At 49.3% G+C, this 26,529-nt stretch overlaps 1 protein-coding gene and 1 long non-coding RNA gene across 4 annotated transcripts in view; both read left to right on the forward strand.

Moving 5' to 3' along the window:
* LOC106003499 overlaps positions 1-19,586 on the forward strand; it is a 31,204-nt gene extending 11,618 nt beyond the window's left edge. The window contains exons 2-3 of one of the 2 annotated variants that reach the window (XR_006607699.1): positions 17,245-17,420; positions 18,414-19,586. This is a non-coding gene — a long non-coding RNA (uncharacterized LOC106003499). Of the gene's footprint in view, positions 1-17,244; positions 17,421-17,886; positions 18,337-18,413 lie in introns of those variants that run through there. The other variant, XR_001176021.2, reaches the window with a different exon arrangement.
* A 143-nt stretch (positions 19,587-19,729) lies between these two features.
* ADAMTS14 (ADAM metallopeptidase with thrombospondin type 1 motif 14) overlaps positions 19,730-26,529 on the forward strand; it is a 72,678-nt gene continuing 65,878 nt past the window's right edge. For both annotated transcript variants that reach the window (XM_004769511.3, XM_045083454.1), the window contains exons 1-2: positions 19,730-20,044; positions 21,733-22,175. In XM_004769511.3, coding sequence (XP_004769568.1) covers positions 19,963-20,044; positions 21,733-22,175 — 525 coding nt within the window. In that variant the 5' untranslated portion in view covers positions 19,730-19,962. The remainder of the gene's footprint in view (positions 20,045-21,732; positions 22,176-26,529) is intronic.

Consider the following 26,529-nt stretch of genomic DNA (forward strand, 5'->3'; position numbering starts at 1 on the left):
GTTTTGCGATGAGTTATTAGTGGCCAAGGGTTTGTGAAAACATAAACATCTCACTGAGTTCAAACCTGAATGGAAAAAAGGAAAGAAAAAATTCTGAGTAAGAGTCTGACTAATGACTTTTTGGAAGAAATTGAGCAGTGTCTGAGACTTTTCCATCTGCCTTTCAGCTAGAAAAGTTTCTTCCTAAAACCCCATGGCCCTGTACATTTACGTAGCACAATGTACAATGCACATTCACCTACTGTGGTTAACGATGAAGTCTTTGCTGAGCACCTACTGTGTGCCAGGTGCTTCTGGGAACTGATGATTTACAAAGGCATATAAGCCAGGACTCCATCCTTAATGGAGACTACAATCCATAAAGTTGTAACACCGTGATCATCTTATCATCTTGGACATCAGAAAATCTGGTCAAAACATCTGCTTTAGCACAACCAACAATCAACCTTGGGATAAGTATCTAATCTCTTTCAACCCCTGTGTCCATATATGTAAAAAAAAGGCCAATAATTTATCTACCCAATTAGGCCTATTATCAGGGTTTTGCTGTGGCGATTAAGAGGTATTATATGTGGCATCGAATGAAAAATCCAAATGTAAGTTAGGGAATTGGCATAAAATCTTAGACGAGGTTTGGGATGTGTGGCTTAGAAATGAGGAGCTGCTGTGGTCCAGAGTGGGGGCAGGGTCCAGATAACCCACACCTATAACCAGAATAGGATGCTCTGGAAGGATTGACAGGTGACTGGGATTGTGCAGAAGTTTTTCAGGGAAAGGAATAGCAAGAGCAGAGGCATGGAAGTGAGAAAGAGAGAGTGTTTAGGAGTAGGTGTGTTTAGGGGTAGGACTAGTATGTATGGTGCAAGGGGGGTAGGCATTAATAATTGTAACTACTATAAATATCCTATGTCTAATACCATCTGCCAGGCACCCTGGGGAGTGCTTTACAATCATGATGTAAATTAGTCCTCCCAAGAGCACATGCCATGCCCCCTATGAAATGTTGAAACTCATCAGCCAAATATCTCTTCTACAACAAAGCCCTACACTGAGGGGAAATGGCTGGAAATAAACAAGACAGGGCAGAGCCAAGTAGAGAGAAGATCCAGATAGAGTAGGAGACCCCAGTTTCTGTGAACATCTGCATGTACAATGCACACATACATACACACACACACACACACACACACACACAGAAACACACACACACAGTAGGGGAAAGTAAAGAAGGAAACAGTTCTCAAGCTCCTCTGAAGCCCCTATCAAAAACATTTTTCAGTACAACAGAAGATGGAGCCCTAGAGTCATGAATCTTGGCCAAGAAATCCTCTCCCTTTCTCCCCACTTAAGAGTACAAGGAAGCTTATCTCACTTAAACTTGAGTAACAGAACAGGATTGCAGAGAAGGAACCCAGCTCCATTCAGAGTTCTTATAAGAAAAGAGATGAATGAGCATAATAACAGGCCATCAGATCATGATGGCCCCTAGAAAGACTTGCTCACAAAACAAATGAAAATTTTAATTTAATATTTCAAAATGAGCTAAAATAATTTTTTAAATGATGGAAGCTATGAAATCAAAGCTTAACTCAGGATTATAAAAATTCATAAATGAGGTGATTGAACAAAAAGAAGACTTGAAAAGAGATCACATATAATTAAGAAAGACAATCTTTCTTTTCTAAAAAGAAAAACCATTTCAGAAATGAAAAAATTAGAGTAAATACAAGAGTGAAAAAATAACACAAATAATATCCTAAGAGAAGTAGATGAAAAGGAGGAAAATTAAAAAGCAATAAAAATAAACTGGGAAGTGAAAAAGAAAAGATATGGGAGAAAGTGATAGATATGGAAGACAGAGAAGATCCAACCTCCATGTAAAAGAGAACCTAAAGAAGAAAACTGAAGAAGCGGGACAGAGTAATAGTGAAAAACTTTACCCTCTGTCTCTCTGTGACTGATGAAGTAAGTAGACAATAAAATCAGTATTGATAAAGAAGATTTGAACAGCACGATTGCTAAGCATGACCTATTGAGGTGTATAGAGCATTGCATCCATGTGCTAAAGAAATATATCTTCTTTTCCAGTGCACATTAAGTATTTCTCTAAATTGACCATATAATGGGCCATAAAATAAGTCTAGAAAATGAATTCAATTTCTAAAGGTTGAAATTTTATAATCAATATTCCATGACTCAGTGGATTAAACTAGAATCAATTCTATGAACAAAAAACAAAATTCCCAAATGTTTGGGATTTAAATTCTTTTAAAATAACCCCAAGTCAAGGAATAAATTGAAAAATACTTTCAACAGGATGATAATAATAACAGGACATACCAAAATATATGGGATGCAGTTAACACCATGCTTAGAGGAAAATTTATAGCCATAAATGCATACATCAAAAAAGGAGAGAAATATTTACTATCAATAATCAAAATAACCATTTCCAGGTGTTAAAAAGGACAACAGATTAAATCCAAACAGTGTGGGAAGGAAATAATGAAGAGAAGAAATTGATGAAACTGAGAGAAAATATACAATAAGAAAACCAATAGTTCATAGCTTGGTTTTTAAAATGATAAATAAAGTTTATGAACCCTTAGGAAGACTAATATAGACAAAGAAAGGGAAAAGGCACAACTCGATGACATCAGGAATGAAAAAGTGCTATTGGTACAGAGCCTACATACATTAAAACAATCACAAGTTATTATGAATAATTGTATACCAATAAATTTGCCAATATAAATAAAATCAATACATTTCCTTAAAGTAATAGCTTACCAAAATTAACATGGAAAGAAATAAAATGTCTGAATAATCCCAAACCTAGAAAAAAATGTTTTTCCTTTTATTGTTGTTGTTGTTGTATAAAATACTGTCTTTATATAGAAATCAACTGTTTTATTCCGGGTCAATTGTCTCCGATGTTATGCCTTCCTGAGAGAATATAAAGAATAATTTGGATTATAAATCAATTTAACGCTACGTAACAGCTGTAAGTCTGTTTTTGATTTTTTTTTAAATTAAGATATACAAACCATAAAAGTCACTTTTTTGAAGTGTAAAATTTAGTAGTCTCTTCACCACTATCTTGTGTCAGAACATTTTCATTACCCTAAAAAGAAACTTCATATCCATTAACAGTCACTCCCCATTCTCTCCTCCCTTCCCTGTGCCAGTCCCTGGCAACAACTGATCCACTTTCCCTCTCTATGGGTTTGCCTATTCTGGAAATTTCATGCAAATGGAATCATATGACAAGTATATGTATTCTTGTGTGTCCTGGGACATTTAATTAGCACAGGCTTTCAAAGTTTGTCCATATAGTAACACTTATTAGTACTATAATCTTTTTATGTCTAAATAATATTCCACTGTATAGTTATACAACATTTTGTTCATTTAATTATCAGTTGATCAATTGTTTCCACTTTTTGACTACTATGAACAATGGAGCTATCAGCATTCCTGTACAAGAATTTTGTGTGGATCTACATTTTCACTCCTTGTGGGTGTGGAATTGCTGGGTCATATGGTAACTCCAGGTTTAACTTTTTGAGGAATTGCCTAACCATTTTCCAAAGTAGTTGCATCATTTTAGATTCCCACCAACACTACATGAATGTTCCAATTTCTCTACAACCTAGCCAACATTTGTAGTCATTTGTCATTTTGGTTATACCATCCTAGTGCATGTAAAATGGCCTCTCATTGTGGTTTTGATTTGCATTTTCCTAAGGTCTAATGATGTTGAAGACCTTTTCATGTGCTTATTGGTCATTGTGTATACTTTCTTTGGAAAAATGTCTATTCAAGTACTTTGCCTCTTTAAAAAGTAAGTTATTTTTCTTATTGTTGGGTTGTAAAAGTTGTTTATATATTCTGGATAATAGACCCATTTTAGGTATATGAAAAGCACTTCTTGCAATTTAATACCCATTCATGATAAAAACTCCTAATAATCTAAAAATAGATGAGATATACACCTATCATCATACTTAATGGTGACATAGTAAAAGCTTTTCCTTGGAAAATGGGAACAAGACAAGTGTGTTTCCTTTCACCAATTTTGTTCAGCATTATATTGGAGGTTGTAGTTAGTACAGTAAGCAAGAAAAGGAAATAAAGGCATATAGTTGGAAAGAAAGAAAAAATTATCACTTTATGAAAATGATGTATTGAGTACATTGAATATTGAAAAGAATCTAATAATAAAATATTGAATTAACAATAAATTAGCAATGTCCCTGGTCTCCAAGTCAGCGTACCTGCAATGATTATAAAATAAGTTTTTAAAAAATGATTCAATTTAACATAACATCATAGTACATGAAATTCCTAGGAAAAAGTTTAATGAAGTACAAAAATCTTCAGAAATGGTACTGAGGTAAATAATGTAATGGAGGGATATACCATGTTCATGAATTAGAAGAGTCAAGGTTGTAGAGGAGTCATTGCTTCCCAGTTTGATCTATAGATAAAATGCAATTCTACAAAATTCTGTTTTAATATGGAAATTTATGGGCCAATTCTAAAATCTATATGGAAATGCAAAAGGCCAAGGATAGTCAACAATATATAGAGGAAGAACAAAGCTGGAATGGAAAACTTTTACCACCAAATATAAAGTCTTACTGTAAAGCTATAGCAATGGAGTCAATAAGGTATTGTCAGACATACAGAAAAATAGACCAATGGATAGAACAGGGTCCAGAAACAGACACACATATATGATCACCAGTTTCTGAGAAATGTGTCACTGAAATACAGTGAACGAATGTTTTTCTCAATAAATGATATATGAAATTTGAATACCCATGTAGGAAAGACATACATGTTGAATCTTACTGTACCTCATGTAAAAATAAATTCTAGATATAGGTAGAATTAAATGAAAAAAATAGTAAAGCTTCAAAAAGACAACATAAGATATTATCTGTAAGACCTTGGTGAGGGAAAGATTTATTAAATAGGATTTAAAAAGGTTTACTAAAGGAAAAATGGATAAATTAGAGTTTATGAAAATGAAGAATTTCTGTTCATGAAGAGATTTGAAGAGAGTAAAGAGCAAGAGACAGTAAAGCAGGAGAAATACTTCTTTTTTTAAAAAATTTTTTAAGTAGGCTCCAAGCCCAGCATGGAGTCCAACATGGGGCTTGAATTCACAACCCTGAGATTAAGACCTGAGCTGAAATCAAGAGTCAGACACTCAACCAACTGAGCCACCCAAGTGCCACAGAAGAAACCTTTTTTTTTTTTTAAAGATTTTATTTATTTATTTGAGAGAGAGAATGAGAGAGAGAGAGAGAGCGCATGCACGAGCATGAGAAGAGGGAGGGTCAGAGGGAGAAGCAGACTCCCCACCAAGCAGGAAGCCTGATGCGGGACTCGATCCCAGGACTCCAGGATATGACCTGAGCTGAAGGCAGTTGCTTAACCAACTGAGCCACCCAGGCACCCCGGAAGAAACTGTTTTTAATAGACAGGTCCAACAAAGGATTAAAATTCAGAATATAAATAAGCTTCTACAAATCCATAAGAGAAAGGCAGATGACCCATGGTCCAACCATTTAGATGACTATTTAGAAGTATCTTTTAAAGATTAACATACATATATCCTATGGTGAGGTAATCCTGATCCTGGGAACATACCCCGTAGAAACGATTGCTCTGTCCAACCAAAGCTGCATACAAAGTGGGGCGCCTGGGTGGCTCAGTGGGTTAAGCCGCTGCCTTCGGCTCAGGTCATGATCTCAGAGTCCTGGGATCGAGTCCCGCCTGCTTCCCTCTCTCTCTCTCTGGCTGCCTCTCTGTCTACTTGTGATTTCTCTCTGTCAAATTAATAAATAAAATCTTAAAAAAAAAAAAGCTGCATACAAAGCTATTTCTAACAGTCCAGATGGAAACCACTCCAGTGTCTACTAATAATAGGATGGCTGAATGAACGGTAGTATGTGGAATTCTACACAGCAACAAAATGGAGCCAACAACCAATACAGGAAACACTGATGGGTAACTCGTGCATGTAAAATGTTGAGTGAAGGAAACCAGACACAGCAGAATATGAACTGTACGATACTATGTATATCAAGTTTAAAATAGGGAAAACTAATCTCCTGCGGCAGAGGTCAGAATGGTGGTGATTTTGTGAAGGGTTAAGGAGGGGAAAACTACGGGGGAGGGTCATCTAGGGAGCTCACGGTGCTTTACTGCTTGGTGCGGGAAGTACTTACATGAGGTAAGGGTATATATTTCTCTCTCTTTTAAAAAAGATTTTATTTATTTATTTGACAGACAGAGATCACAAGTAGACAGAGAGGCAAGCGGGGTGGTGAGGGGGAGAAGCATGCTCCCTACTGAGCAGAGAGCCCTATGTGGGACTTGATCCCAGAACCCTGAGATCATGACCTGAGCCAAAGGCAGAGGCTTAACCCAGTGAGCCACCCAGGCGCCCCAGGGGTATATAGGTATATATTTCTCATATTTCTTGAGCCTGTGCTCTTCGTGCACTTTTCAGTATACATATATTACCCTTCAAAAAGAAATTTACGTTCTTTAAAGAGATTTTATATTTTAGAGATACACACTGAACATTTTGTAATTTTCCTCAGTATAATCCAGTAAGGATGGAGCATGTGTGTGTGTGTGTGTGTGTGTGTAGGGGAGTGGGGAGTGTATAAATGAAGGAGATTAGCTATAAGTTAATTATTAAAGAAGGTTTATGGGTACACGAAGGTTTATTATACTCTTTGCTTTTGTATATAATTGAAAATTTTCATGCCCCAAAGTTGAAAGATAAAAGCAAAGAGCCCCAAACACCAGGGTTTGGCAAGGGACAAGACGGAGATGAAATTTGCATATCCATCCACCTTGGAGAGGAGGGGAAGTCACTGGAAGTGCCCTTTACAGAAAGACCCAGGATCCTACTGGGAGAACGTGTTTTGAGGATGAGTTAAGTCCCTGGCACACAGGAGCTGGGGAGTTACGTACAGAAGGGATTGAAAATCAATCCTGTTCAGTAAGACAGTCAGTGAATTGCCCAGGAGTGAGAAAACTCTCTCTGAGGACCTCAGCTGCTGGGAGTCCGTGTTGTTTTAATTTCACCAACCAGCCTCTCTTCCGACTGCGCTCGCCCCAAAGTCAGCCCAGCAACCCCCATGGCTTCCGTTGCCACCCAGAGACTGATGATTCTCAGATCTCTCGTTGCCCAGGAATGCCAGGCACGGGTACTCCCTGCGTGCCGGGCGTGGGCCACTTGTCCCAGAAACTTCAAACTCACTTTCGTGAGTTTGTTCCAAAGGAGCCCTTCCCCCTCCCTCCTGATCTTCCCTTCTCCATTTCAGGGGATACTTCCCGCCCGCCCCCAGTCACTGGGGTCGTCTTTATGTGCTCCCCCTTCTCTTCCTAGCCTCTCCCCCGACTGCTGGGGACTGCTAGCACATTCGCCTAGCTTCTTCTCAGAGAGGCTGCCCTTTCCTAACCTGTGGCCAGCATCCTGGGCCAGACCCGCCCCATCTCTCCCATGGCCTGCCACACTGACCCTGTCCAACCACCATCCATGCCTAAGTGATAAATGTCCAATTTGGGAAGGGCGCCAATTAGTAGCTACGCATCTAGAAGGTACAGAATCATGGGGCCCAGGGAGCTGGGAGTGAGGGGAGGCTGCCTACTGTAGATATTGGGGATGAAAGGTCAGATTAAAAACTACTGTCTTGAGCATCTAACGGGGACAGACATGGCATTAAGCACTCAGTCTGCCCCTGCCAGCCATCCATCAGGCCTCTCCCTTGTGCCTGACAGCCTATAGATGTGAGACACCACCAAGTTTGTGTTGAAGTTGTACTGGTCCTGTCATGTCTTCAGGGCCTCAAGGTTGGCTGCCTTGGAGTGGGGCCAGCTATGGCCATGGTCCCATGGGCACCTGGGCTCTGTCCAGCTGGACCTGCCAATCATTATGGATGCTTGCAGCCAAATCCTGGGCTACTTCCTCACGACAGCTGGCTGTGGCCCTGGTCAGGTAATGCTGGCAGCTGGGGAGGGCCAGGGGCAGGTGCTGAAGGGCACTTTGTCGCAAGGGGTTATGGCAGAGGATGCAGGGGACATTAGGGTGCTGGAAGCACCATGTGTTCCCCAGGAAGGAGCCCAAGCACTGGTGGCTGGTCGCATCCTTGCTCTCCCCCACCAGGGAGTAGGGCAGCCTGCAGGAGGCCAATGTCTAGGAGAAGCATGGATCTGCAGAGATGGGGTGCAGGGAGGGGGAACACTAGCTCATGGAAAGCGGAGCCCGTAAAGGGAGTGGATGGGACAGGTCCCTATAGCTTCTTCCTCTTAACCTCCCCACTGCTGACTGGGCCACATGGGCCCTCCTAGTGCACGGGGAGGTCTCCTAGACAACTGTGGTTCTAGGGTGGGGTGCAGAGCAGGAGCGGAGAATGGCTTCACTGAGGCCACCCAGGGGTGCTCTGGAAAAGAATGCATCCCATCTGAAGCCAGTGGGTCTGGGTCACAAGCGTGTGGCCCACCATCCCAGTGTGCCCAGGACAGGGAATGGCAGTGCCCAAACCGGAGAAGCTGGGTCAACCAGGACAAGCTGGTGACCCCTGCCATGCACCCAGCCCACGCTTACCCTGAGCTGTGAGCAGTGGGCCGGAGCCCCTTTAGGTGCTGCTGAGCCAGCGGGCTCTGGCCCCACGCTGGCCCCTGCCCCTGGGGGTACCTAGGGTGCTCTGCTGGCTGGGTTCCAGTTCTGGACCCATGGAACCACGTCCCAGAGGTGAGCCTTTTCTCACCTCTGTAAGCAGGACTGACTCTCACCTGCCCGGCAGATCATATGGGGTCATGGTGAGTGTGAGAGAGTGCGGTGGGGGCCTCCATCAGACAGCTGCGCATGTTGTGGTCATCTCACTCCGGTGATGGACCCCGGAGGGACCCCAGAGAGCTGAGTCCAGCCGGTGCTCGCCGTGTCCTTCCCTGGTTGTGGCACTATGCACTCGCTCTGCTTCCAGGCCTTTCTGACAGAAACACATGGGTGAGCCATTTCATCATGGTCAGCACCCCCCACCCAACCCCAGGTCTCATTTGGAGCACAGAATCCGCAAAGCTCCCAGATAGGGTGTCTTCTTTTAGGATAATAACCCTAAATGCAGTCAGAAGAACAGCTGACTGGCTGAGTCCTTACCTTGTGCCAGGCACTGAGTACATGCGCACAGAGTATGTAAGTACTCTGCTTAGAGCAATCCTCATCACAGTCCCATAAACAGCTCGGTGATTTTCCCATTTTTGTAGATAGGGAAACTGAGGATCAAAGGGGGTTAAGAAATGTTCCACAAGTCACAAGCATTGTGGACTTTTCTGAAGCCCTTCTGGGCTGTGCATTTGATGGGATGAACCGGGGACAATGTGTGTGGAATCCCCTTGGCGAGGTGTCGACCACCCAGGGTGGAGGGTGCCAGGCGGCTGAGGTGGGAGACAAGGGGTGGAAGGAGGGAGGTGGGGCTGGTGGATCGGGCAGCCCCAGTCGGTGTGGGAGACCTGGGAGGGAGGCTGGGGGACCTGGGTCAGAACACCACAGCTTATGTTCTCTTGCTGTGGGACCTTGGCTGGTCCATCTCCACTTTCTGCCTTTAATTTTCCCTCCAGAACAATTGCAGTCACCATTCATGGTGCTGCCGCTCCGTGATAGCTTAGCACTTGCCATGGATTGGTGGGTTAATCTTTACAGGATCTCTCATGAGTAGGTACCTCTAGTCTTTCAATTTTACGCAGAAGGAAAGCGAGGCACTTGGGAGGTGAGGTGTCTTGCTCTGGGTCTGCAGCAACACTGGCCTTGAACCTGGGGCTGGTCTGACACCTGGGCCCAAGGCTTTAACCTCTGGGCTAAATTTAGAGCTCTGGGCTTCCTACTGGCTGGATGAGCTCTGGATTCCCGGGAATCTTCTCTATTGCTAGGATCAAGCAGTGAAGGAAGTCTCAAGGGTAGGGGTCCTTCGGGGGTGGACACAAACAGGTCACCTAAGTCACAGGCTGGGCTCGAGGGCTCCCCTTATTACTCTGATGTCCATTCTGCAGACTCCTTCCCTCTCTTGGACCCCGGGCAACTTGTTCCCCCACCAGCCTTCCCCTGGGTGTCTCAGACCCAGCTTCTCGCTGTTCTGCAGGGCTCAGCCAAGGGAGAAAAGGATGTAGCTCTGTGCTGCCCTTGCACCTAAGGAGGCAGGTAGCCTCCTCCTGCTCAGCTCACACGTGTGCATCATCTCCACCACATCTGTTGGGACGTGATTCTAAGCAGTCTCTGTTTGTCTCCTGAATAGCTTTGGTTCTGGACCACATTTTTGAGGACTTTTGCAAAGTAGATGGCCCTGGAAGGTATTGACTGTACCTCTCTCCAGGAGGTGTTTGCTAACACCTCCCTTAGAAAACAGGCATTTCCTAAGCGTGGGGTTCCTCAGCTGCGACACCAACCCACCGTGGGCCCATCAGCCCCCAGGGCCCACCTCTAACTTGGCCCTGTGAGACTCGGCATGAGGGAATGAGAGGCTTGCTCAGCCCGTCACACCATGAACAACAGAGTCTTTGGTTTCTGACCCGGGCATTTCAAGTCTTTCTCCAGCAAAGAGGGTGAGCCTACAAGGAGGGCAACATCTCAGACCTTTGTGACTCTTTACGGTTCTGGTGATGAGAGAGGGTGCTAGAGATGTAGTTTTCTGGGAGAGGGAAGAGCGAGAGCCCCGTGGGGGCCATGACGAGGGATACAACACCCCATGGATACTGCTCCCCTCGGTGGCGGCGGAGGGCTGAGAAGAAAGGGTCCCTCCTTGTCCTTCTTGTTACTGAGGCTGTGGAGCTGGAGGTCAGAGGGGAGCAAGCAGCCTGAGTGTCTCCTTAGCTGTCGCTCACGCTCCTATAGCGAGTTCGAGGAGGAAGGACCGAGGAGTCCCCGGAACTGGCAGCTGATGGCTCTGGGCGGATCCAGCCTGGCCCAGGCTGCTACAGGGTTGCTCAACCCCCAAGCTCATGAGGGGCAGCAACTCCTGACATGACTCCTGGTGACCGATAAACCCGTGTAGACTTGGAGCTAATCTGTGGCTTGTATTTGGCTTTCTGGGCCATTTCCCTTCTGATAGGGGTGTCCCTTCGAAAGCCACTCCCCAGGGATCAATGGAGGGCCCAGTCTTCTGCGTCCCCCTGGCACTCAGGGCTCAGTGGTGAGCTTTGAGGTCACAGGGTCTGTCTGCCTCCCGGAAGGGCTCATCTCTTAGCTGCTGTGCTCTCTGGGCCATGGGGCTGGAGACATACATGGACCTCTTTGGAACATTCGGTGGAGGTCAGTTGCGGCCGGGTGGGAGGAAGCTTTCTCTGGGCCAGCTGGGGTGGACTTGGGAGAGCACCCAACTTGTAACATGCAATCTATGGCCCTTTTTTTAGCCCGCTCCGGATCTGGGTCTTCACCCTGTGCTTTAAGTGCCTCATGCACTTTGCTCTCTCCACGACCTGGTCTTCCCACAGCTCTTGGCAACCCCCCTGCCCAAGGCTGGGCTCCGCTGACCTGAAGTAGCTCTTTGGTGGCTGGGAGGGATTTCTGACCTGGTTCCCACCCCACAAACCTCCCAACTTCTCAGCCCTGGCTTAGCTAATTGATCTGGAGGCCTTGCCAAAAATCACCTCCGGGAGGCCTGTAGAGCATAAATGCGGGGGCAGGTGGAGGGCCTGCTGGCCTCAGCTGCCCGCAGTTATAAAAAGAACAGAAGAGCCTGTGGCGGGTGGGTGAGTAATGGTGACCGCAAGGTCTCATCATCAGCTGTTGGGTGAGATGATGTGTTTCAAGCCTCCTTCGGTTCCCAAGGCCTGAGTGTCTCTCGAGGCTTCTGCCGTTTTTCACCTCGCAGCTTTCATGAGGAGGGGTTCAAACCATCTGAAGTATAACAGTCCTCTGCAGAGTGTGCTCATCCAGTGTGGAGGACTAAGGGAGGGGGCTTCGATGTTGTGCAATTCAGCACGCTTTTATTGAGCACCTACTGTGTGCCACGTCTTGGCAAGAGGGCACCCAAGACCTGCCCTTAAGAAAATTGATAAGAGGGGTGCCTGGGGGCTCAGTCATTAAGGGTCTACCTTCGGCTAAGGTCATGGTCCCAGGATCCTGGGATGGGGCCCCACATTGGGCTCTCTGCTCACCGGGAAGCCTGCTTCTCCTTCTCCTACTCCCCCTGCTTGTGTTCCCTCTGTTACTGTGTCTCTCTCTGTCAAATAAATAAATAAAATCTTAAAAAAAATTTGATAAATGCTTCACCAAGAAGTATGTGTTATAATGGGTTTAGGGAGGAGGTGTGTGCTGACAAAGGATCTGGAGAAGGAGTCATAGCTTGCCAGGAGGAGGTGGGGGAAAAGGCACCCCAGCTCAGGAAAGAGCCTGTGTGCAAAGCCCTGGGGGCTGAGTCATGGCGGGGGTTGGGGGAGCTCAGAGGCTCATCCATGTGTTTACAGTACAAGGCTAGAAGGCACTGCCCAGAGCTCCCCAGCCCATTAACAGCAGAGTCGTGACCAGACCCTAACCTCCAGATTTCCCAGCTGAGGTTTTCCTCTTGCGAGCAAATACTAGTCATCGTCCAAAGGATCACTTTCAGCCCTGGAATCAAAAGCAGGCATACCTCCAGGTCACCTGAACGGAGTTCAGAGTTTATACACAGAGAGCAGAGCTGGAGGAGGGGATGTTTTCTGGGACCTGGGCAGTGCTTTCCACAGTACCCAGTACACAGTTGGTGCTCAATAAAGGCCTCTTCCTCTTTTGGGGGACACAGAGGACAACTATTGACTCATGACGATTTTGAAGCTAGGGCATGTGAAAGCTCCGTGCTGATGGAAGGTGGGAATTCCGCAGGCAAAGTGTGGGAGCCCGTGTGCCCCCTCCACTCTGTCCCCGTTTGAAAGAGGCGGGGTCATCCTGGAAATGAGCAAATGTACCTTCACCTCCAATCTTTGAGTGGCAGACGGTGATGCCTTTCCTCCTGAATGCTCAGAGCATTCAGTTTTAAGGGCTAAGGAGGAAGCAAATTGCCAATAATACTTTGGCTCCTCTGCCCCAGCTCTTAGTGGACTTCCAGATATATGGCTGGACTTCTCCATCCTTGATGGGAGACAGGTATTTCTAGTCTCCTTTTCCAGATTTAAAAGCCAGCTCCAAGACAAGCCACAGCCCAGAGCCATCTATTGGAGCAAAGGTGGCTTTGGGTGAAGAGGAAAAAGGTGCTACCCTGTGGTGTCATTCCAGAAGCTCAGTTTCATGATCAGAATGCCTCCCTGCTGTGACACTGAGCTCACCGGTGACGCTGAGAATACAGACATACAGGAGTATTCTGTCTCCCTGAAATCTGTCAGATGTGTCCAGATAGATATCTTTCTATTTTACATTGGTATATAATTTAATAACTCTATAATATAAAATTTTTATTAAACATGTAATAAATTATGTAGTTTATACATCATAAGTATATACTTTATAGTATGTAATATATAATGCATACATTATACGTTGTTTTTTACTTTTAATTTTTTATTTCCATGCTAATTAACATACAGTGGATTATTAGGTTCAGAGGTAGAGTTCAGTGATTCGTCAGTGGTATATAACACCCAGTGCCTATTATATCCCGTGCCCTCCTTAATGCCGTCACTGAGTTACTCCATCCCACCACCCCCTCCGCTCCAGAAACCCTGTTTGTTCATAAATTGTACATTAAAATAGAGATTATGTAATACAAAATACAAAGATATTTCTATTAAACTATATGTATATTTGACATGTTTTGAAAAGACAAAATACTATTATAAGCACCCCTTATGCTATATCCTAACGCCTTCACCCCAGTGAACAGCCATGATTGACTCATGCCTCAGTGCGAGTGGGGAATCTGGTAGCATTTTCTTTCTCAAGCGTAATGCTGATCCCAGCCCCTCAAAGAAGCTTCCAGGGGTTGCTGAGAGCCCTCTGGATGGATAAGATCCCCTAACAGGGCTTTTCAGCCCCTGAGAGGTAGGATCCTGCCCCACTTTCCCCACCAGCCCTTGGGCACCTACTCCGGCTGTGCAAATGTGGGTCTGGCATCGCTTCTCCCGGCCCTCACAGCACCTGTGCCTTCTCCCTTCCCAGGCACACCCCTGGTGGCTGCTGAGCTCAGGGGGTGTGCTGTAGCCTCTTCTGGATCACTGGTATTGGGCACAGAACAAGGAGAGGGGCCGTGCCAAGGGTTTGTTAGATGTTGACTGGAAGTTGCTCTGTTGACAGAGCAAGGAGAATCTGTGTCCTGGGGGCGTAGGGGCACCCTGACTGGTTAAAACCAGCTGAGGGAAACTCACACCACTCTGGCGTTTTGCCGAGTTGGCCCATTTTGGAAGGTTGGGCTCATCATCCTTGGTTTCCGTCCTAACATTCACTCCCCTCCTTCCTTTCTGATTAGAAACCCAATTTCTTTCATCCTGTGAGCAGCCATGTGCTTCCAAGGAGGGCCTCGGGCCTCATGAGGGACTGGCTCTGGGGAATTCTGGGTATTGGGACTTGAGAGGCTACAGTGCTGTAGGCAGGCTCTGGAAGCTTCTACCTGACTCCTCAAAGGGAACACCAGAAAATGCGGAATTCTGTGGGAGAAAAGTCCTCCTTTCTTCAACCCAAAAAATGGAGAGGAGAAAAAGAAAGACAAGGGAAATTGTTTAGATTCAGGGTCATCAAACCTTTTCTGTAAAGGCCAAGTAACAAATATTTTAGTCTTGGTGGCTCATACTGGCACTGCGGAAATGATTCCACTCTGCTTTGCAGCATGAGATGAAGCCAAGAAAGTGTAAACAAGTGAAGGTGGTAGACCGTGTGTACAGAAGCAGGCGGTGGGCTGGGTTTGGCCCCACGTGTCCGCCCACCCATGGTCTAGATTAAAGGAGTCTTCTGAGACACACCAGCCAAACGCATTGTGTGGACGTTGTTTGGACTCTGATTTGAACAAACCAAGTCTTCAAAACAAAACTAAAGAAAACAAATTTCTGTGACCAAGAAATTCAAATTATGAGCGGATATAAGATGACTTTAAGGAACTGTGAATAATTTTATTAGATGTAACAAAGAAATGTCTTTTGGTTGTTGATGTTGTTTTGTTTTTTTCTTTGAAGAAGAGAGAGTCTTTATCTATCAGCTACTGATACGAAATGGGAGATGATGTCTGAGATTTGCTTTAAAATAACCCAGGATGTATGGAGGGGAGGGGCAATGATGAAGGAAGACCCATCTTGGGCTAATAATGATAGAAGTTGGGTTGTGGGAAAATGCAGAAGGTGTTGGGTGGGTAGTGGCTTCACACTACTCTGTCTTCTTTTGTGTATGTTTGAAAATTTGTGTAATAGAATTTTTAAAAAGAGGGGACAAGAAAGAACCCCCTTTTCCATTGCCTTGGTCACCATTGCATTTGGTGAACATGTGCTTTAGACTGGCACTAATGCAGCCATTTTGTGACTAAGAGGGGACAAGCCTGAGGACTAGACTAACCACAAACATGGCAGAGTGGAAGGAGGAAAGAAATGGGTTGCTGGATAATTCTGCTGGGCTGCCAAATTAACCAGGCAGGTGGAGGCGTGTTTCAGTATTCCATATTACATGGAGTAATACATTAAGTCATATTTATTTATTTATTTGGTTACGTGTAACCCACCTCACTGGAGAGAGGACCAGAATGGGGAGGCCTGGCCCATCTTTGCTGCAGGATGTCACCATGATTTGAAGAAAGGCTTGTGAGCAGTAAGTCCTTGCCAAATCTCTCCGAGACCTTCTATCACAACCAAGGGACTCCCGGAAATAGGAGAGGGTCTCTGCCTTCTGCCTGCCTCTCTTGAGCCCTAGGGGGCCAATGTCAGGACCTGCACTGGACTTTGGTTTGCAATTATAAACCTACAGTTTCTGGAAAGGAAATGGCAGACATGGAATTCCTGAAGGACAGCTGGCCTTTCTGGCATCCCTCCTTACAAGGACATGAAGACCTCCTCTCCCTGAACCCCTCAACATGCAGTAACCACAACCATATAGTGTCTATATACAGGGCACAAACAGCATTGTTTCTAACTGATCTCATGGTTCAGCCGGTCTCGGGGGTGTCAGCTGTTCCATAATGTATGACAAATCACTGTGGTTAACTTAACCCGTCCGGGTCTCCTAGATACAGTCACTAGACAATTGCCAAGAAATGTGCAAAGGGAATGCTGGGGGGAGGGGCGGGGGATGGAGAAGGGTGATGTGGAAAAGGACCATGAGGCATGGTCTCTGGTTGCTCTAGATGCGTCTGGAACTCTGTCCAGACCCAGACTTCAGATATAGCTCGAGGCTAGGCTTGAGGGACTGGCCTAGGAGGTGAGCGTGGTAACCCTGAATGAGAAGCGGGCCACAGATCTTCAGTGAGCTTGTTCTCATCCTAATTTGGCCCTCGTTTATAAGGCTTTGCTTAGAATAGTGATTCTTACATTTGAGCATGGTTAGAATCCCCGAAAGGTTTGCTAAAGCCTGGTTGCTGGGCCCTGCCCCCCTGAGATTCTTGTTGAACAGGTCTGGGGCGGGGCCTGAGAATTCAAATTGATAGCAAATACCTAAGCGATACTGCTTCTGCTGGTCCACGGGACCCTGATTAAAAACTACTGACCTGGAACTTCTCAGTGGGACCATGGGTCTCAAATATCAGGAAGAAGAGCTCCAAACCTTTCTTCTTCCCTTAGGAATGAGATTAAAACCAATGATGAGTAGCCAAAGGGCCGAGGTCCTGGGCGGGAGGGACGAACGGGGTGATGCTCTAGGATCATCTGACCAGGAGCTGGGAGTCTTGGGTTGTTATCCTGGCCCTGAACCAGCCCACTGTGTGGCCTTGGGGAAGTGGCCTCGGTTTTCTGGGCCTCAGTTTACCCTGTGTAGAAAACGAGCAGAGAGCACTCTTCTGGGTCCCTCCTAGTTTTCACAACAAAAAGAGTTTTAAAAAAGGAAGACAAGCTGACCCACATGACCTCTCAGGGAAGCCTGTGGGCTTTGGCTTGGACCCAGGTCTTCTACTAAACTTGTCAGGAACCCCTTCCTTTCTGGAATCCCTGTAGCCCTCACTGGTGACTCTGCTCCAAGGTGGGTTTTGCCCACCTTGGCCTGTGGAGGAGTTTCTGGTGCCAGAAGTGGAGGATATTTTATTGAACACCTACTATCTCTTTTGCATCTTACTTGGTTTTCAGGCGTTCTCATTCACCTGTCGTGTCTTCCAATTGGCTGCTGACTGCACGCCGTGCCAGCTGTTTGCATTCCCCCCTCCTCTGCCGGGGTCTTGGAGAGAAGGAGCGTTGGATAAAAGCTGGAGCGCTGTCAGCAGGAGAAACATCCAAGCCATACTCTACTGGGCAAGGATCCCAAGGTAAGAGACAGGGAACCCAGAACTTGCCTTCCTAGGAGTGTCCCCAGCTGATGCCTATAGATTTTTTTGCTTTGGCCCTGTGGACCTCTAGAAACGGGGCCTGCCCCTCAGCCATTTCCTCTACCTTCCGCCCAGACTCTGAATTATGCTCTCCTGTCCTCTCTTCCTAACAAAGGCTTCCTCAGTAGAAAAGAGCTTGGACATACAATACTTGCCAACAAAAGCAACCATTGTAGCCCCAGGGAAGGGGGTGGGGGTAGAGAACCGGGGTGAGGTTTTGCTCTCTGCTTGCCAGGACGGACTCCGGGGAAGGCCCCAGCCCATTGCTCATGAGTCAGGCTGCTGGGGTCCCTCTTGACTTCCCACGTTTAAGGCATGAAGAATGGGGTGGGGTTCAGGGAGGGGGCTAGGCGAGCTTTTGGGATGGCAAGGGGGAAAATCAGTGATCACTTTTCCGTCTCCACAGGGCCCCCACTCTTCAGCTGGGAAAACTGAGACCCCGAGAAGGGAGGTCATTTTATCCTGAGGTCATTTGGTGGATTTGTGGAGGGCCAGATGGAGACAGTTCCAGCCTGATCATCTCACAGCCTCTTCTCCAAGTTCCCACTGACACACACACACACATTCTTGCTCCATCTGCCCTCACACACAAAACCACAGTCTGGCTCTTGACTTCACAGCTTTTAAAGAGCCAGAAAGAGGAGAAAAAGGAACTCTCTTTTGCCTGAACTTCATATAGATTAGTTTGGTGGTGCCATTTTCAAATAACTAGATGGTCTTGGTGTTGCTTGGAACAGAATACGCTCTGCATTTTCATAGGACCTCAGAGTTCGCCTGCGAGCCCTGTGAGCATCCTGGTTTCTTCCCTTTGACGGATGAGGTACTGCAGCCCAAAAAGAAAGAAACTTGCCCTTGGTCACACAGACTATACTTGGCAAAGCTCAGCCTAAGGTAGTCTACTGACCCCTGGTCTTGTCTCTTTTTCCGGCTCAGTACCAGACTCTGGATTCTGATCCCAGCTCTGCGGCAGACACGCTGTGTGACCCGGGACACTGCTTCAGCTCTCTGAACCTGCCTTCATGAATGCGCCGCCCCTGCAAAGCCTCCTCACTCTAGAAGCACTTCCTCTCAGGAGGGCCTGGGCCAAGACCTGGGGCCACAGGGAGGAGGAATCCAGCTCTCTGCCCATAGGGCAGGAGTCTATTTGGAACCTAGCAAGGGTGCAGACTGGAAGGCCTCACGTAGTCATAGGCGGAAGAGTGCAGGAAGCCAAGGCCTCTCTCTCAGGGGATCCAGAGTTTCCCAAGAGAAGTCTGGTTAGGGAATTTCCACCCACAAGCTGGTCGCCTTTTAAGAATGCCCCACAACAAAATGTCTAGCCTCAAAAGTGGAAAGATTAGGGGTCTTTATACTCTTTATACAAAGATTCTTTATTCCACAGTTCCTTAAACACACACACACACACACACACAACTCCTTTCTCCAATTCCCACCTCTGGCTTGCTTGAAATACAGTTCATTCGCAAACTGTTAGGAACACCTTTATACAGTCAAGCAGCCTCTGGGCTATTTGCCCTGACACTGCAAAACCAGCGATCCACTCTCAACCCTGACTCTTGGTTTTGCCCACCTTGGCCTGTGGAGGGGGTTACTGGTGCTGGAAGTGGAGCATATTTTATTGAACACCTACTATGTGCTACAGTTCACACTCCAAGGGAGGCTCAATGCTGGGACTTCTATCAGGGCCGTCTGAGCATAAAGCCCGGGCTCTCTCTCTTCCCCTTTTCAGCCCCTTTTCTTGACTAGGACACAAGCTGCTCACTGCAACTGTGGGCACAGAGAGCTGTAGTCTGCGAAATGGGTAGATCCAAGGGATCAAAGGTTAGTGTTGGGCGTCAAGGTCATGAAGAGAGAAAGGAGACACCCTCTCTTAGGGAGGAGAGGTGCTCACCGTCTCCCCACCCAAAGGTAGTTGGACATCCCTTCGACCCTGTGGCTCTGGAGAGTGGGCCCTGCGGTCAAGTTAGGGGAGCCGAAGGGACAAGGAAAGCGGCTACTCTGGGGGGAGCCCAGGCGCCTGGCTCCGCGTGGCATTTCCGATCCGGCTGGGCCGCACGCCGCTGCTCTCCCTGGCCCCGCGCTCCGCCCCGGCCGCGCAGCGCCCCCAGTCCGACCCGCGCCCGGCCCCGCCCCACCCCGCCAGCGTGCCCACCCCCGGCCCGGCCCGCCCCGCCGCCCCCTTGGCCGGCTCCCGCCGCGTCCTGGAGCGTCACGGCGCGGGCGGACCGAGCGGCTCGCTGCAGTTTGGCACGGCGGGTACAGGCGCGTCGGCCGCTCCGCTCCCCCGCCGGCAGCCTCGGGCGCGTGGAGCCAGCGGTCCAGGCGGTGGCGCGGGGGGCCGGGAGCGGGCCGGCGGCGGCGGCGGCGGAGCAGGCAGAGGCCGGCTGGCCCGCGCTCGGCAGTCCGGGGCGCGCTCCAGCCTCGCCGGCAGCCGGGAGCTGGGGGCTCGTGCGCCCTCCGGCCCGCGTCCGCGCGCGGCCACATGGCTCGGCTCCGCGCGCTGCTCTCCTGCCTGCTGCCCCTACACTACGCGCTCTGCGCCGCCGCGGGCAGCCGGACCCCAGGTGCGTGCAGGTCGGGCGCGCGGGGGCGCGAAGGGTCCCTGGTGCCGGAGAGTTGGGCTGGTGCCTGGGGGCCGGAGGAGCCCGGCAGCATTCGAGCGAGTGGGAGGCGGTGCGCGCCCGGGGCTTGAGCTCATTTCTTCCCCTAGGTCCCCAGCGCTGACACGCGATGGCTCTTCTTTTCTGGCACAAGAGGCAGAGAGAGACCCTGGGAGAGGTTTTGGGAATTTGGAGTCTCTTCTTCGGGGGTGTATATTGGTCTTCGTCTCTGTATTTGGCACTGTATTTCTCTAGTTTTCATCCTCTCTCTCTCTCTCTCTCTCTCTCTCTCACACACACACACACACACACACACAACACACACAATTGGTCTGTGTCTGTCCTGTGTGTCTTTTACTTTCAGTGTCTTCTCCCTCTCCAACTTGTGTGCGTGTGTCTGTCTCATCCTTATGGAATTAGGCTGGCAGGTGGTCGCCCCACCCGCCAGGGAGCACCTGGCACTCACACTCCTGCTTGGAAACACACGCCCAGCCCTTTCCTCCAGCATTCTCGAGCTCTGTGCGGACACCCTCCTTCTCTCACACAGACCAGACACCCTGCACTCTCACCTGCTGTGGCTCTGAACGTGGGGAAGGGGTTCTGGTCATTTCCAGACAGGCTCCCTGCTTGTCTGTGAACTGAAGTGGGTTCTCTCTAGCAGAAATCTTGGGGGTCTTAATGGGTAAAACCAGAAGAGACTTCCCCCACTGGAAGTGCCTTAGGCATGGGAGGTTTCAGGAGACCTCGTTTTCTAGGCTTCATCAGTAGTGTGAAGGGGCCCAGGGAGGCAAGAGATAGAGAACCATGTGGAAATGAAAATCCCTCCAAACTCCAGTCCTGAATCACCAAGCCTGGAAGCCAGCGAGCTGTCATTCCTGCTGGGCCTGGCTGGGCTCGGGGAGAGCTGTGCGAGGACCTCGCTGCTGGCATGCAGCCTAGAGCATGGGGCCATGACCTCACACTTAATTCAGTCCGAGTGGGCAAGTCACCCTGTGCGTCTCCTTTTATTTTTGAATATCTATATTTACCGGGCTTGGTGCTGGGCCATGTAGAAATCTCAGCAGCCTCTGTTGACTTTAAAAAGTTTCCTTTCTAAACTTGGAAAAATATAGAACCTGTATTGCCTCCCTCCCCTCTCCAGCTCCTCCTTTCCCCCTGACACGTGCCCAGGATCCCCTGAGTTTCTAGGTGTGTTTGTTTTGCCAGCTGTGTTCAGAGAGCTTGGCGAGGAGGAGGGGCCTACCCCAGGCTGGGCGGGTGACTTCAGCACAGGGGGTGGGGGGAGTTGGGGCAGATCCTGCCATCCCTCACTTTGCCCTGGGGGCTTTCGGGGAATCTCAGCCCATTCCTAGGCAGTGCCCCAAATTGGAAGGCTCGTTGCTAGAGTGACAGACAAGACTCTGGCATCATTCTTTTCTTCTGTTAAGTTTAACAAGGCCTTGGGGACTACAGGAGCAAGTTAAGTCCACAGAGTACTTGAACGCTGCTCAATCCAAGTGCAGAGATCCAGAGGCTCAGGAAGCCCTGGATGAGTCTTGGATGAACTTGGACTAAGGGGTCCCTCCAAGTGACACTCAGGGTTGCAGTGGGATTGCCGGTCTCCCTTTACCTTTGCACAGACTACGTTTATATAACTCTGTTTGTTCCAGCAGAATTGCGTCTCTCTGGAAAGCTCCGTGACTATGGTGTGACAGTGCCATGCAGCACAGATTTTCAGGGACGCTTCCTCTCCCACGTGCTGTCTGGGCCGGCAGCAGCCTCCGCAGGGAGCACCGTAGCGGAGGGGCCCCCTGCACCGCAGTCACACTCGGGTCCCCTCCGGGTGGCCCGCAGCCTCCCGCGCCCAGAAGGAGCCACCCTGCACCCTGGCCAGGCGGGGCGCCCCTCCCTCTACTTCAATGTCACGGTTTTTGGGGAGGAACTGCATCTGCGCCTGCGGCCCAACCGACGGCTGGTGGTGCCCGGAGCCTCGGTGGAGTGGCAGGAGGATTTTCGGGAGCTCTTCCGACAGCCCCTGCGGCGGGAGTGTGTCTACACTGGGGATGTCATGGGCATGCCTGGGGCCGCTGTTGCCATCAGCAACTGCGATGGATTGGTAAGGACAAGCCTTTCATCAAGCCACTTTTTGCCCTGACCCCAGGCCATCTGAGCCTGTCTGACGCCGTTTCCTCCTTGGCTCTTCTGTGTTTGGGACTCCTGTGGGCACAGTATATGGTTTGGGCCATGTCCCGGCTTCCCTGCCTTCAGAGATCTCTGCATTTGCCCCACTGGCCGCCAGGTTGCCGCTCTAGTAGGTGTGCAAGGCCCGGTGTGGATGGTGTCTTGTTCATTCCCTCATGGTCCGTGGACACACGGGATGCCACCTTGCCCAGCTCAGACACGTGCAGGGGTGAGGAAGGCAGGCTTGGCTGGGACTGAGTCCTGGCTGGGCCACTCACCTTCTCTGTGCTGCTTTCCCTTATGCGTGAAGTGAGGCTTTATTCATAATGCACATATTTACCGTGTGTGTCTCTTGTGCCCAGCACCGTTCAGGCTCTGGGGGGTACGTCAGGGCCTGGGGCACATGTGGTCTTTACCCTCACGGAGTGGACGTAGTAGTGATGATGATGGGACCTCCCTTACCGGGCAGCATGGTTGGGGGTCAGCACCCACCCGGCATGGAGTCAAGGCTCTGGAGACATTAAGGGCTGTTAGCATTCTTACTGTTAGGTCCTCACTCATGCCCTGATGTCTTTGGTCCTAAAGTCTGTCTGCTCTTTCCCAGGGCCCTGCTCTGGGAGCTCCCTTTCTCAGGACCTATTCCCTCCTCCCAAGCTTGGAAGACCCTGCTAGTTGGCTCACTATGGCAAACGCGAAAGCCATGGGTGGTTCCTTGCGAAAGCCATGGGTGGTTCCTGTCTGAGGCTTGATTCGTGCTGAGGTTAAAGTCCATCCTTGGACTTGGGGGTCAGGCCTTTGTGAGCCTGTGTGGCGGGCCCAGGGCTCTGGTGGAGGTTCTTTCTGTGGCCTCTGCGTTGTCAGGTAGGAGCTGATGTGTCCCAGGAAAGGACCCCCTTGCTTTGCCCTTTCACTTGAAGTGAGGGATGAGTCAGATTTGGGGGGATGGGAAAGAGGTGTTTCTTCCCTAGCAGGGCTGGGAGCACCCCTCACTCTCCTTCCCTTGCAAAGCGTCATCCTGCAGGTTGTCACATGACTTGTGTTTGGGCTAGTGCGTCTCGATCTTTCTTTTTCATTATCAGCCCCCTTCAAGTGTCTTTTTAGCCATTTTTTCCTCCAGCTCCCCTCTTGAAATTTTAAGACCACAGATGGACTGCACATCTGTTTGTAAATTGTGTGTGTATCTGTGCTTCATATATATATATAAAGAATACATTTTTTGCCTTCCAAAGAATGAGTTTTTGTCCACATTGGAGGTGATGGTGCCCTCCCCGCCCCACGCCGGAGAGGCATGGTCTGGGCAGTCATTGGCTCTCAAGGTTGAGCGTATGCTGGAATCACCTTGCATGCAAGTGTTCTGTGAGTCCGACTTTAAGAAGCCCGGGTTGTGAGCACGGCTGCAGAAGGCTGAGGCCTTGTCCTGGGCGAGCCTTGGCTGCCACCCACCCTGGACCAGCAGGTTTATGCAGCAGAAGCCCGTTGGCCAGAGCTGTGCTGTGGCCACAGTTTGGCTTGAAAATCCGAAGGGATGCTTGCGGTCGCCCAGGGACACAGTGTCTTTGCAAATGGAGAGACGGAACGTGCTAGAGCAGACCGGCGGCTTGACTTCATTGCACGAACCCCTACAGTCCTCGGCTGCAGAGGCTGCTGGCCATCTCAGGACTGGGCTGTGTCTCCCACTTCTTTCGCTACCCCCGTTCAAGTACCCTGGGCCCGACAGAGGTGTCAGTCGGTGATTAACACTGTTCCTGAGTAACTGTCCATGGTCTTTGCTTGCCACTGGGGCACCGCTTCTGCTGTTGGCTGTCTCTTTAGCCAGTCCCTGGCCACAGCCCAGCACAGAGTCCTCCCCAGGGCAGGGATTTCCGTGTTTCCAGCCTATTCCAGAAAGCTACCCTGTGTCGCCTAAGAGCAAGGGGCTCTTTGTAGTGACTCAGCTGAACCACCTTTGGACGCCAAGGCCACAGGGCAGCATCTCTGATAAGATTTAACTCTGCATCTATATGTGGTCTTTGGCTCTTAATTCCATCCTCCTTGGCATTACATGCCCCGAAGTCATTCCTTCCAAAAAATTATGCACATATAGAATGTCTCTATGCACAAATAGAGACACATAGAATACTAGCAGTAGGGAGTCCTTCCTGCAGCCCAGACCCAGCCCAGACCAGATCCCCATGTTTGTTAACTTTGCTCATTGTGTAGCCGAGGAAACTGAGCCTCAGCGGGGAGAGCTGACGATAATGCAGACAACTTCTGTTCGCACAGGACCAAAGAGTTGATAGAGCCCTTCAGTCGTGTGTGGTGTGTATGCGGACGTTGTCATCACCCTGCTTTGCAGAGAGTCCCATCCCTGCCCTCAAGGAACTTGGGTGCCAAGCAGGAGAAACCCCTCTAGGGGTTTTAGCATTCTTTTGTTGGTTTTCTGGAGCCCAGAGGGGTGGTACTCAGTCGGTGGGAATGACTGCTCTCTTTGGTGCTGGAGAAGGTGATATCGGAACTGGGCCTTGAAGGATGGGTAGAAGTTTGCTGGGGCCAGAAGAGGGTGGGGAGGGCGTTCTGGGCAGAGGGAAGAGTGAGTGATGGCACTGGATGGATCTGGGGAGGGGTTGCCAGGAGACACAGTGGGAAGGTGGGCTTTGGCCCAACCTTGAAGGAAGGCAGGATAGGAGAGAGGGCCCGCAGTGGGGATGGGGCAGCCTAGTATCTGGGAATTGGAGGCACAGGCTGTGTGACCCTGAGCAAGCTGCCTTCCTTCTCTGGGCTCCACTTGCCTCTTGGGTACATTTCTGAGGCTATAATGGGAGGGCTCAGAGCTTCTTCCAGCTTCAGCATTGGCACTTTGTGACATGGAGCAGGCCTTGCTGAAGGAGTTTGAAGCCAGACCTCTCTAAACCTATAGTTAATGCCTCCCTCCCTAGCTGGTCCTAGGATCTGCTTTGTGCCGGATGGGGCTGCTTTGGAGGTATAGGGAGGAAAGACTCTAGCTCTGAGCTTGACCCTCATGGCCAAGCAAAACTTTCAGTTGTGAGAAGGTCTTGAACAAAGACCCCTTTGTGTGGACAGACTGCAGCCATTTGGATCTTAGCTGCTCTGGTGAGAGGCACCATGTCTAAACTGGTGGCCTGACCCTCATTTCCAACTGGGCCCTGTAGTGGGGGGCAGCGGGCATCACTGCCTTTCCGTCTCCCACCATCCCATAGAGTGCTATGGGATGGAAACTGGAAGCGTTTTGTGCGCTGTGGTTAATTCCTGCTAAAACTGAGGAATGAGTGCTTCCCCACACTTCCCACCTGCTCTTCTGGAGAGTTTGGTGTGGCACAGTAGTGCAGAGGGGTCAGGAAGGACCTAGGAATGAGGAAGCCAGGACCTCTACCCTGGATGAGTTTGCAGGGTAACAGGGACCCAGACATAAAAGCAGACAAATGACAGTCTTGTGTGATGCAGCAGCAGAAGGACCGATTTTTGGTTAGGGAATCTAGGAAGGCTCCCTGAAGGAGGTGGCATTGGCTCAAGACTGATCGAACATTATAAAGATGAGAGACAGTGCTGGGCCTCTGGCCAGCAGAGAGAATGACTGACCCAGGGCAGGCTTGAGAATGTTTGGCAGAAGGGAAGAAGGGATATGGGAGGCCACGTTCTATCTGCAGAGAGTTTCCTCTGGGGCCAGGGGCAGCTGTCAGACCCTGGGGTCCCTGCCCGGGAACGTACCCAGGCAGCAGCTGCAACCTGATAGACCACTGTCCAGGGCCTTTTTCGGGGAACCCAGCCAGTCAATGCAATGGTTCTCCTGACACTCCTGTGACCCCTAGCCTCTGAGGGCCTCTGGGCTGGGAGGGCCTGTGTCACCTCAGGATCCCTCCAGCTGGAGGCCAAGTGCAGAACAGACCCCCTATTAGCGATTATGGCTCTGAATTCCTGGGAGGAACATGGAGGCCTGGGTTCAGAGCCAGTTTTTGGTGGGTCCAGGAGGGATTGTGGGGTATAGGAATAGGGTCAGCAGAGTGGGGGATCCTACATATCATCTAGTACCCAGACCAAAAGTACCCCCCACCCCACCACCACCACTGCCATCTCTGCCTCTCTGGTCCTGGGCCTCGCTGCCCCTGCCCCGACGAGGACTTGGTTGTACTGTTCATCCCCCCGTTTGCCTCCAGGACTCTGTGAGTCACCGGCCTGGTGTGGAAGCAAGGCACGTGTAAGCTTTGTCACCATCTGGTTCCATTTACCATCCTCTGCAGCTCATGCATATTCATTGGCTTACAGAGCGGACCCCTGGCAGGCGGTGGGAGGAG

Source organism: Mustela putorius, unplaced genomic scaffold, assembly GCF_011764305.1.
Source record: "Mustela putorius furo isolate JIRA1106 unplaced genomic scaffold, ASM1176430v1.1 tig00000698_pilon_pilon_pilon, whole genome shotgun sequence".
Lineage (NCBI taxonomy): Eukaryota > Metazoa > Chordata > Mammalia > Carnivora > Mustelidae > Mustela > Mustela putorius.